The 11,877-nt window shown below is 43.8% G+C and overlaps 1 protein-coding gene across 1 annotated transcript; it reads right to left on the bottom strand.

The window, feature by feature from the left end:
* Positions 1-262: 262 nt before the first annotated feature.
* On the bottom strand, positions 263-1,204 carry LOC135326560 (olfactory receptor 6X1-like). The gene has a single exon (XM_064504375.1). It carries the CDS (start codon positions 1,202-1,204, stop codon positions 263-265), a length of 942 nt encoding a protein of 313 aa, XP_064360445.1.
* Between the last annotated feature and the right edge of the window lie 10,673 nt (positions 1,205-11,877).

Below are 11,877 nucleotides of genomic sequence, written 5' to 3'. Positions count from 1 at the left end.
ACTTTTGCACTGATGTATAATGAAAATACTGGAACGCTGCAAAAGACTTTTCAAAAAGCGCAATCTCCAAATAGCACGTCAGAAAAACAAGCAACTTAACAAGCAATTCAAACACTGTCACATAGTCAGAAAGCAGTAGTTCTGCCTTCTTAATAGCAAGTGCTTCTTTCTACTCACTATTTACTGTTAGAAGTGCTTCCCAGCAATGGTTTGAGAGATCAGTTTCCTGCCAGAGTATGAAGAAAAGTCAGTATTTTTGCCCTCACTTTTTTACCTCAAGCATTTTATTTCTGATGAGTGCCTTTTTTAGGGCAGTCTTTACCTCCTTGTTCCTCAAGGTATAAATGAAAGGGTTGAGCAGTGGTGTCACAAGGGTGTTCAGAAGGGACACCGCTTTGTTCCTACTTAGCGAGGCATGCCCGCTTGGCCTGGCATAAATAAATATGACTGCTCCATAAAGCAAGAGAAGTACCGACAGATGGGCAATGCAGGTGGAAAAAGCCTTCTGTCTCCCTGAAGCAGACGGGATCCTCAGTATGGTGAAAATGATGAAGGAGTAGGAGACAGTGGTCAGAATGGAAGTGCTGAACAGAACTACAGCAGCAACTATGAAGATGATCCTTTCAATATAGTGAGTATCAGTGCAAGCCAACTGCAGCAGTGGCTCCACATCACAGTAGAAGTGGTTGATGACATTGGGGCCACAGAACGTCAGCTGGAACACCAGGAAGCCTTGCACAAAGACAGTCAGGAAACCACCAGCCCAAGAGGCAAAAGACAGCTGAGCGCACAGTCTTCCACTCATGATGGTGGTATAATGGAGAGGGCTGCATATGGCTAGGTAGCGGTCAAAGGACATGGCTGTGAGGAGGAAAAACTCAGTGGCACCTAGGAAAAAGTGGGAGAAGGCTTGAGCTTTGCAGCCGGCTATGCTGATAGACTTCTTGGCATCCAAGAGGTTGGCCAAGAGTTTGGGGACTGTAGCTGAGATGTAGAGGATTCCTAAGGATGAGAGGTTTCCGAGGAAGAAATACATGGGCCTGTGGAGAGTGCAGTCAGTTAGCACTATGGCAATGATGATGATGTTCCCAGTGACAGTCAACAGGTAGATGACCAAGACACCCACAAAGAGCAAAACATGAACCTTCTGAATGCTGGGGAAACCAAGAAGAATAAATTCAGTCACAGAAGTTTGGTTTTCCATCCTTTGCTTCCACTCTGGGTAGTTCTGCAACATAGCTATCTATTTATTTACATATATCTATGCAAGATTGTATCAGTTGTTTTTAACATTTATTTTAATCACCCCAAAGCTTTGAAATCTTTAGAATCACTTTCCAGTCACTTTTTTAGCATAGCTTCATGTCTTCGTATCTTCAACACTGAGAAATGCATAGCTTCAACACTGGCAGACCAGCTACATGTCTAAGGAAATTGTAAGCAGCAAATGACACGTAAGGCAGTATTTCCTGTACCTGTCACACTTTAAGGATAGGAGCCATCAGTGTAAGTTCTGTCCTCCAAGAGGTGTGTGCCTAGAGAGAGAAATAATGCAGGCTCCTACTCTCCAGCCCAGGGTTGTACCTCCGGAAAGTAATTAATTCATTAACAGAGGTGTCTTTCTCTCCACAGTCTGCAAAGGGCAACTGGATAACAAGGGGGGAACAGACGCTGCAGAAATGGTTAAATATAGATCAAATGAATCTCACTCTTTACAGACACACGGCTAACATAAGCCTGCTTTGCAGATAGCTTATTTTCTAGAGAGTTTATTCTTTCTACAAGGAATACTTCTATGCTAAGATGATAGATTGTACAGAAAATAAATTCAGTCGTTACTTTTTGAAATTCAACATCACCTATGCTTTGTTACCTTGAGCTTTTTCATCCCCACAGCTGCGGTCAAGCAGTTCTAAATGAAACAAATAGAACATATAACTCACATATAAGATCTGCTCATTGCTCACCCATTTAAGTTTTCCTATAATTGACAGACGATCAAAATGTTGGGTCTGTCCTGTTTTATATACCTTCAGAAAAAAAAAAAAAAAAAAAAAGGAAAGAAAAAGAGTCACTCTGTGACTAGAAACTACGCTCTTCCATATCTAAGTACCTTCTTTAAGTCACTCAATCTTCTGTCTCACCCAGCTTGGGGACAGGTGTCCCTTTCCAATACTCAACTCAGTGTATCTCTTTATCTGCTCTTCTTTCCCTCCCCAGGCAAACTAATTTCACACATACAAACAGGCCAAATTTCTTGGATAACTGATTTTTCTGGGGAAAAAAAATTCTTTCTCAAAACACTTAGAGCATGATTATCACATACCTTTGTTTCTTTAGGGCCCAGATTATTTCCATAAATTACCAGTAGCTCTGTGACTAATAACAATGAAAAAAGCAGAAGGAATGCACTTGCACTTGACAACAAACCATCATTCCTAAAAAACCTTATGCCAGATAACAAGTATAGGAGGAAGGGACATATATATTTCAGAACAGCACTTATAGAAAAACCTCCAATCAAACCTCTGGTTCTCCAGGAAACTCTGTGCTCCAGAACAAAGAAAAATATCCAAGAAGCTCTATTACACCTTCACAGCCCTGTGAGAAAGCCTCTTCAAGTCTGAAAAGCATTGGCTGAGAAGCAATAGTTATTTCAACCCAACCTACAGAAAACCTTTTGGGAAAAAAGATTTCCTGAGGGGTATAAAGGATCAGCAGAACTTTAAGGAGTATGTCTCTTTGATAAGTAAACACTGAGAATCACAGTGTTTGCTAATTAGTGGCAAAGATGAAAGTCCTGTAGAGCTTCACAAGGAGAAGCCCAAATCCACTTTATAGATCTGGTTGTGTTCCTGATTATGGTCACAGTTCAAGCTGGGGTTTGAGTTCTGGCTGGGATTATTGCTGCAGTTTGGAAAGAAGGAGGCAGTTTGGAAAGAAGAAGGCATTACCAGCTTCTAATGCTGGAGGCACAAGGTACTCCTTCATCGTTCCTCCGCCTTTTAAATTCCTGACTTCTCACACAGCAGAAGCAGGGAAAAGGCCTAAGAAAGTGGGCCTGAAGATGGCAAGGTGTGGTGACGGTTGAGCTGGACCCAAAGGTCAGCTGGGGCTCTGCAGGAGATACGAAGGCAAAAGTCCTTCTCACCGTAGAGTTTTCCTCCAGGGAGGGGCTCTATAATGGCTGCCTGCCTCCCAGCCAACCCTGCACATGACACTCTAAGCTTTTTCCTTGGCCGTGAGGGTAAGAAGTGGGATCCAGTAAAGAAAGCAAAGGGGGGCTGTGTGCTCAGATGCCTAGGTTCTCACATCAGCCCTGGGAGGACATGTGGATCACAAAGGGTCTATAGGATAATTCAGTCTGGAAAGAACTCAGGAGGCTTCTTGTCCAAACTCTCACTCAGAGTAGGGACAACTATGGCGTCAAACCAACTTTCCCAGGTCTTTATCTAGTCAGGCCTTGACACTCTCCAAAGACGGAAACTGCACAACCTTTCTGGGCAACCTCTTCCAAAGCCTGACCATCCTCATGGTGAAAAACTTTTTCCTTATCTCTAGTCTGAATCTCTCCTGTTCCAGCTTTTCCTATTGTCTCTCATGGTCCCACCATGCATCATGGTGAAGAGCCTGGCTCCATTATCTTCATAACCTTTTTGTATTGGAAAGCTGCTATTAAATCTCTCCAAAGCCTTCTCTTCTCTCTGTTGAACAAGCCCCATTCCCTCAGCCTACCACAACAGGCAGGGCAAGTGCTCAAGCACCCCAGACATCTTGGTGGCCCTCTGCTGAACTCCCGCCAATTTTCTTGTATTGGGGGTTAGGACACTGCTAAAACTGGATGCAGTATTCCAGATGTGGTCTAAGGAGTGCCAAGTAGAGGGGGACAAGCACTTCTCTCAACCTATGGGCTGTGCTCTTTTTCATGCAGCCCAGGATGCTGTTGGCCTTCTTTGCTGCCAAGGCACATTGCTGGCTAAGGCTCAGCTCGCTGTCCTCCAAGATCCCCAGGGTCTTTTCTGCAGAGCTGCTTCCCAGCCAGCCAGCCCCCAACCTGTATTGCTGCCAGGGGCTCTTCCTTCTAAGTTAGAGGACTTTGCATTTCTCCATGTTGGATTTCATTCGGTTTCTGCTGGCCTGTTCCTCCAGCTTGTCTGCACTTCTCTGCATGGTAGCCCTGCAATTGAGTATGTTCGTTGGTCCCCCTCCAGTTTGGTGTCATCTGCAAACTTTATAAGCAGGAACACCAGCACCTCCTCCATCCAGGTCATTGATAAAGAGGTTAAATAGGACAGGACCCAGGAGAAATGGCTGTAGTACTCCATTTGTAATGGAGCGGCAGGTAGCATATGATACATTAACCACAAAACTTGAAGACTGACCAGCCAACCAGTTTTTTACTCATCTGGTTGTCTGCCCATCCAGACTGTAACATTCTGACTTGAATGCAAGAATATTGTGGGAGATAGTGTTGAAAGCCTTGTTAAAGTCCAGGTAAATGACAACCACTGTTCTCACCTTGTCCATAAATCCAGTAATTTCACCATAGACTGCAATCACATTGATCCACCCTTGCTCAATTCATGCTGATTATTCATACTTCCCTTCCTCTCCTTTATGTGCCCAGAAGTGTGCTCCAGGAGGACTCATGCCATGATTTTCCCAGGACTGAAGTGGGACTGACCGGTCTGTAGTTCCCCACAGCATCCTTTTGCTCTTTCTTGAAGATGGGTGCAACATTTGCATTCCTCCTGCTTCTGGGGACCTCCCCTGATCTCCATGAGATTCCAAAGATGGCAGAGAGTGGCCTTGAAAGGACATCAGCCAGTTCTCTCTGCACCCTGAGATGCAGCTCATCAGGTCCCATTGACTTGCATGGGTTAAGTTCTCACAAATAATCCCTGAATCGATCCTCCTTCACTGCTGGTAGTTCTCTGTCTCGAACCCCACCTTTAATCACAGAGGCCCAGAGACACTGTTGATGAGGACTGAGGCAAAAAAGGCATTGAATACCTTAGCTTTACCTGTGTCTGCTATCACTAAATTGCATACCCCATTCGGTAACAGACCCACATTTTCCTTGTTCAGCTTTTTAATACAATTGTAGCAGCATAAGCTGTACTTTGTGCCCTTGACATCGCCTGCAGGTCTCAATACCAGCTGACGTTTGGCTCTCCTGACATCATGCCTTCATGACCAGGCAATGTTTTCAAATTCCTCCTTTAGAGCCTGTCCCTGCACCCACCTCCTGTTTGTTGCCTTTTGGCACTAGAGTTCTGACATGAGTTCCCTGCTTAGCCCAACCATCTCCTGATACCTCTGCTTGTCTTACTGAGTACCAGGATGGACTGTTGTGCTTGGAGGATACAGTCCTTAAAGACTGCCACTTTCCTGAGCTCTCTCACCCTTCAGAGCTGCCTTCCATGGGATCCCATTTCCCTGAATAAGGTGAAGTCTGCTCACCTGAAGTCCTGGGTCTGTGCTCTGCATTCCTCTTCCTTACTCCACTACGGAGCTGTGATGCCACGATTTCGTGGTCAATACAGCCAAGGTATATCATTGTGACTGGACTAATGATGATTCTTTGATTATCACAGAATCACAGATTGACAGAATGGTGATTAGAGTGTTGATTAGACTGTTAAGATTTCATTGAGACTAACAATAAACTATTGGCTCCACCTTTAAATGGTTTTTCTGTAGTACACACAAACTGCACAAGATGTGGTGTGACATAGGAGAGCGGAGATCTCAATGTCCAAATCCCACCTTCTGAGCAGTCCCTGAAGCCACAGTGACTGCTCTGAGGGGAAGAGGGTGTTCATAGCAGCAGCTCCAGCACTGATACGCATCTCAGCCTTCTGCGCTCCTGCTAAAGGGGCAGCACATGCTCCAGCAGCAGAGTAGGTGGTCTTACCATCCTCTCCAATGTTGTGTGTCTTTTGCGCTCCTGCTGAGTGGCCAGCAGCTGCTCCACCAAATACAGGCCAGGTTGTACTTCTCTTTCTCTCATATGTCAATGCAAAGATCTTTTCAGGCAAACCCTGGCTCGTGTGGTGCCCTGCAGATATCTATCTGACATTTGCTGGCCCCTGTAGATTGTATATCATCATTCACCAGCAGCCACAGCCTCCTCAACAGCATCATGTGGGTGGAGGGCTTCCCACAGACACCCATATCTACTTTGGCACCTCTAGGAGGTGGGGAGTCAGGAGTCAGTGGCAATTCTCAGTCAGGAAGAGGTCCCTCCTGCGCCTGTTCCCTGCGTGTCTGGAAATAAAAGCAGCTAAGTCCTAATTTAGAGAGAAATTAAGATGAGAGGATGACATCCATTCTCACCGTACATTTCCTATTAAAAGAGTTGCATTTGGAATTTGATTCATCTTATGCTAGGAGAAGTGAGATGAATTCTCCTCTAGAGGTGCCTGTCTCTCTGGATTCACTGCAGAGACAAGGATGCCTACTTTGCTACTTTACGTTGAGAAATAAGTATTCTCCCACATAACAGCGGTGAGTTATATCTAGTTCAGAAAGAGCCTGGCTGCAGGTTCTCATGAGCTGCAATTTGGTTATGCATATAGAAAGTTGGAGAGAGATACATAAAAATATGCCTCTTTCTAGACATAGTTCATTCTGTAATACCTGTTGATTTCAACACATCATAAAATATGAACTTGAATTCTGAAACATTTAATAGAGAAAGAAATAATTCTATCTCTTTTCTACAGGAGAGGGAGAGAGACAATCATGTTTTTGTTCTGCTAGTGTCTCTGTCTACACATTTCCAGGGATTATATAGAAGTATTAAACAAGACAGAGGTATTTCCTACATTGTATATGTAGGAAAAAAGCATCCAAATAGGCTGGATTTTCATTGTCTTTTTCTAGAAATGTGTTTGTAAGCTTCTGGCTTGTCGGCCACCATAACAGGGCCCGACCCTAGGTTCCCGCAGAAAAAGTTCAGAGCCAAATCAAAGCAAATTAATTAATTAAATTTTAATGACACACATGCAGTAATTACAGCTCAAACTGGGTGCCTTCAAAGAGGGACCCCGAACAAAGAAATCCCTGGGCAATTATAGCTTTTTCAAATTAAGTTTCCCACCCCTCACGCAGTAGTTCAGACCAAGAGTAATTATTAGGTCTGGGGTCTCCTGCTCCTTATTGGGTCTCATCGTTGTTCCTATGCAGGCTGTTTTTCTCCCTTATCTTTACTGTTGCGGTTTCTGCTGACGGTTGTACCTTTGTTTCTTGTTGGGTCTTACTGTTGTCTCTCAAGGTCCTGAGGAGGACAAGGAGGTGATTCTAAATCATAATAATTAACATTGCCCCAGTAGTGAGCTAAGGCTTTGTCCCTCAAGGTCCTAATGCCCTGCACTGCTCTTATTTCAAAGCCTTGCCATCCTCCCTTTCGGAGTGTGAGACGCAGGAACACAGACTGCTTGTAACTCCCTTATCTTCCTAGCTTGAACCAGCTCTGAGGCCCTTTTCTTACTGGACTAAGTAAAAGTTCATTATTTTCTCTAAGTGCGGCCTAAGGCTTCAGCAGATTTAGCTCCTCATGCTAAGCAAGTTTTATAGAAGTTGTGCTAAGCGGCTTCCTCTAGACAGTTTCAGTTTGCTGTTCCTTAACAGTCCCCCCTTTGTTTTTATGAAGCATCCCTGCTAATACTTTAAACAGAGTTCTCAAAGTTTTTCGAGGCGTACTATTACTTTCCATAGTCTTATGTATAATATGATCCTAAGTAATAGGCATAACACAGTTAGACAAACTTAACACAGCTGCTAGTGCATTGAACACGTGACCACAAATCCCTGTTGCAGTTGGTGACCATCCTAGAAGAGTTTCCCAGCCATGATGTTCTCTGTCCTTCTTTACCCTTTCCAAGACGTAGTGTATCTCTTCCACATCATGATGAATGATGATTAGAGTCTTCTGTCCATTGTTTCGGATGCGTTCTAGCAGTTGACACAAATCATCATGTTGTAGTAGTTTCTTCACTAGTGTCAGATTCATTTCGATGGGGGAAGGTAGTAAATTTTGAATTAATGTATAATTAGATTGTAACAATTGATAAGATGTAATAGGAGCTGAATAATTAAAGTCGCATCCCATAATTTTGGGTAAAGTTACAAATACAAATAGTTGAGTGATTACTTGTATCTACAATAATGTTATCTATGAATATAAGGTTGCAAAGTGTTCTTACACATACACATCCCTTTTCAACATATACAAGTACAGTTCAACTTTAACAGCAAAATAAGAACATAGTATGACAGTATATGGCCTGTTCCATTTAGGTTTAAACTGGATTTTTTGTGAAAATACTTTAACTAAAACTTCATCCCCAGGCTGTATACCAGGCACTTGTATTTCAGGTGGCGTGGATTGATATCATTGAGCAGTTATTTATTTATTTTAAAGATTTTCAAACCTTTTTTGCATACTTAGAACATACTGGGTTAGTCGTTCATCTCCGTCTAACAGGCTGGTCTTAGCTGGAATAATAAGTCCCTGGTACAGCTAAATGTCTCCCGAAGAGAATTTCCGCTGGTGTTAGTCCTATGGTTTGCCGTGGGGCATTTCAAACATCCCATAGAGCTAAGTTTAATGCTTCTGGCCATTTTAGGCTAGCATGTGTGCATATTCTTTCTTTTTTTTTTTCTTTTAATGTTCTATTCATTCTTTCTACTTGTCCTGAAGATTGCGGGTGATAAGGGGTATGTAGGTTTCTTTTTATTCCTAATGATGTATATAACTGATTGATTATACTTGCCGTAAAATGGGCACCCTTGTCTGAATCAATGGCTTCTGGGACCCCATACCTGGGTATGATTTCTTTCAGTAAGGCTTTTACCACTCCCCCTGCATTGGCCTTTCTTGTTGTTAAAGCTTCTACCCAGCCTGATAACTGATCTGCTATCACTAACAAGTGTTTGTACCCATTGGCAGATGGCATATCCACATAATCTATTTGTAGCTTTTGAAAAGGGAAGTAGGCCCATGGTCATCCCCCTAACTCTGAGCTTGGTTTGCTACCTAAAAACTTCTGGCAGGTCAGGCAGCTATTTGTTATTCTTTTAGCAGCTGCGTAAATTCCTGGAGCAGCCCATACTTTCTGTACCTGCTTAGCTACCACCTCGGCTCTCCCATGAGCTTTATCGTGAAACCACCTAGCTATAGTAATTAAACTTCTTTTTTTTTTTTTTTTTTTTTTTTTTTTTGGTAGAATTGGTTTTCCTCCACTTGTCCATATTCCATCATCATTTTATTTTGCTTCCCACTATTCCCATTGTTTTTTTCCTTTTCCACTGAGCAGTCCTTTTCATACATGGTTTTGGGGTCTATTAAATTTGGCCACTCACTTTGGTTCATCTTTGGAACTGCCCCCATACCTTCTCTCAGAGGCTGTCAAGCTGCAGCCTTCGCAGTGGCGTCAGCTAACACATTTCTTCTACTAATATCTGTAGTATCTTTAGTATGGGCTGGGTAGTGCATTACAGCAATTTCTTTGGGGCAGTTGGACTGCTTCCAGCAAATTACATATTTCTTCTCCATTAGCTATTTTCTTTCCTGATGACATAAAAAAAAAAAAACACTTGTTCTTTCCGTAACATCCCTGTTACATGACATACTCCAAATGCATATTTAGAATCGGTATAGATATTTACCCACAAGTTCTTCCTGATTTTTGCTGCTTGGGTCAATGCTACTAATTCTGCTCCTTGAGCACTTAGAGACACAGACAAAGGATTGGTCTCAAGTACCTCAAAGACGTTAGTGACAGCATAGCCGGAGTGGCACCTTCCGTCCAAATAATAGGATGATCCATCTGTAAACAGAACTAAGTCCGGGTTCTCCAAAGGTTCATCTTTAAGATCCTCCTGGGGCTTGCTCGAGCTGACGACCACCTGTTCACAGGAATAATGCAGCTATCCATCCTCCGGTAGAGGCAATAGCGTTGCTGGATTTAAGATATTGCATCTCTTTAAAGTCACATTATCTGCATGCAATATTATCAGTTCATAGCGGTGAGCTCTCTGTGGGGATAGTGCTTGAGTTGCGTATTGTTTCATTAACAGTTCAGCTTCATGTGGCACATACACAGTCAATGAGTGACCCAAAACTACAGGTCGTGTTTTCTTCAATAAGAGCTGCAGTAGCTGCTATTGCTCGGATGCATCCTGGAGTGCCTTTAGCTACCACGTCTAGCTGTGTGGAGTAAATAGGCCTCAGGTAAATCCCCAAATCCCTCCAACAGTGGTGCAGATGACTGATTGACTGGCATTTCCCCTCTTTTGCTGGAAGGCAAATTCCAGGAAGACTTCCTTGTGGCAATAGGTATGAGTAAGAGCATGCGACCTCGGGCGCGGGAGGGCTGGGATCTTGCCAAGAATATGTCTACGTCTGCTCCAGCTGGCCCTGTTTCGTCGCCGTGCTGTCCCCGTTGTGCTGACATGTCCCATGACTCGTCACCTCTTATGCTATTAAACGTGCCACCAGCAAACAGTGCAGGACGCTGCATGTCTGCAGGGATGCTCAGCCACAGCCTACCCCCAGAGCCCATTTGCAATGAGCTTTGCAGCCTGAGATGTGGGCAGCAGAGCTGAGGGCAGCTGGATGTGCGAGCACACACTGCCCACGTCCGAATGCCTGGCCTTTCCTGCCGTTTTGCAGCAGATCTTGTGTCTATCTGTGTCTGTAAGACTGGGCTGTGATATTAGCATTATCTTGGGAATGGGGTAACATATTCAATTTATATTTCTCAATATTACACCTTTGTAGAGCTTCATAGGGCCAATCATTCATGTCTCTTGATAATAGGAATGATGAAGAACTTCCATTTTCTTTTTTGAATTTAAGCCTCATGTGGTGACAACCTGCCTAACATTCCTCCTGGAAACGTTCATACAGTGGTGAAGTTCTGCATCCACTTACACCAATCCTAATGAAAATAAAGGTTTTTAATCAACGCACCACATGAGGGAGCAGAGTTAGGCCCAGCGGATAATCCTTGTCTGAGAACTTTGTCGTTGCTTTCAGCAGGGCTAGCATTTTACATAAGCAGCTTTGAGACCGTATTTTATAATTTACCTGTACTATTGGTCAGAGACCTAGACCAGATTGTTCAGGTGGGGTGAGAGTATTTCAGCCCCAGCTGCACTGCTGCTTTTGAATGCTGTGTTGCTGCTGATGCTGGAGCAGGCAATGCCAGTGCAGTCCGTCACAGATCTCGTGTTGTTTCTGCCCCAGGCACTTGGGCTGCCGCTTGGTAGGGAATCTCCGGAGTCTGCCGCGTCAAAATCACAGCGCTTGACTGAAATCCAAGATTATGCTGATGTTGCAAGCATTGCAAGTCTTGTAGTCCTAAGTGTAACGCATCTGTGGGGCACCTAAAAACACTTCTCAACAGCATATTGTTTGCCTTAGGGCTGGAGCAGCTCCCAGGGTCAAGTTTCCTTGGCTGGCACTCCCAGGAGCTGTACCTTACTGCTGATCTCCGTTGCTCACCCTGACACGTCCCTTTCTTTTAAACAAAACAAACTGAATCCTGGGTAAAATTGTCTGGAACAAACACATATGCACATTTCCTGCAAGGGCCAGACAGAGCTCTCCATGTCACGATGAGCGTGGCAGGTAGCCACTAAGTTACTTTGCTTGATAAATTTGGCCTATCAAACTCGGTTACCTTATGGTGACACTTCCTACCTTCTCAGTGATCACAATAATGTGTTTTGGCCTAAAAGGGCCAGCAAAACTGGCACTTGTACCTTTCTCATCAGGTGATCTCTTTGCACTGTACAACTGCTGGTAGTTCTGATTTCATGTTGGACTCCAACGGTAAATTTGGGCAGGACAAAATATCAGTGTCA

The sequence above is a fragment of the Dromaius novaehollandiae genome, unplaced genomic scaffold (assembly GCF_036370855.1).
Source record: "Dromaius novaehollandiae isolate bDroNov1 unplaced genomic scaffold, bDroNov1.hap1 HAP1_SCAFFOLD_36, whole genome shotgun sequence".
Taxonomy (NCBI): Eukaryota; Metazoa; Chordata; class Aves; order Casuariiformes; family Dromaiidae; genus Dromaius; species Dromaius novaehollandiae.
The sequence above is the reverse complement of the archived record's forward strand: the minus strand, read 5'-3'. Positions and strand labels throughout refer to the sequence as shown.

What these genes read in the sequence shown, in the direction of transcription:
- LOC135326560 (XM_064504375.1), bottom strand. Translation starts at nt 1,204, where the DNA reads ATGGAAAACCAAACTTCTGTGACTGAATTTATTCTTCTTGGTTTCCCC.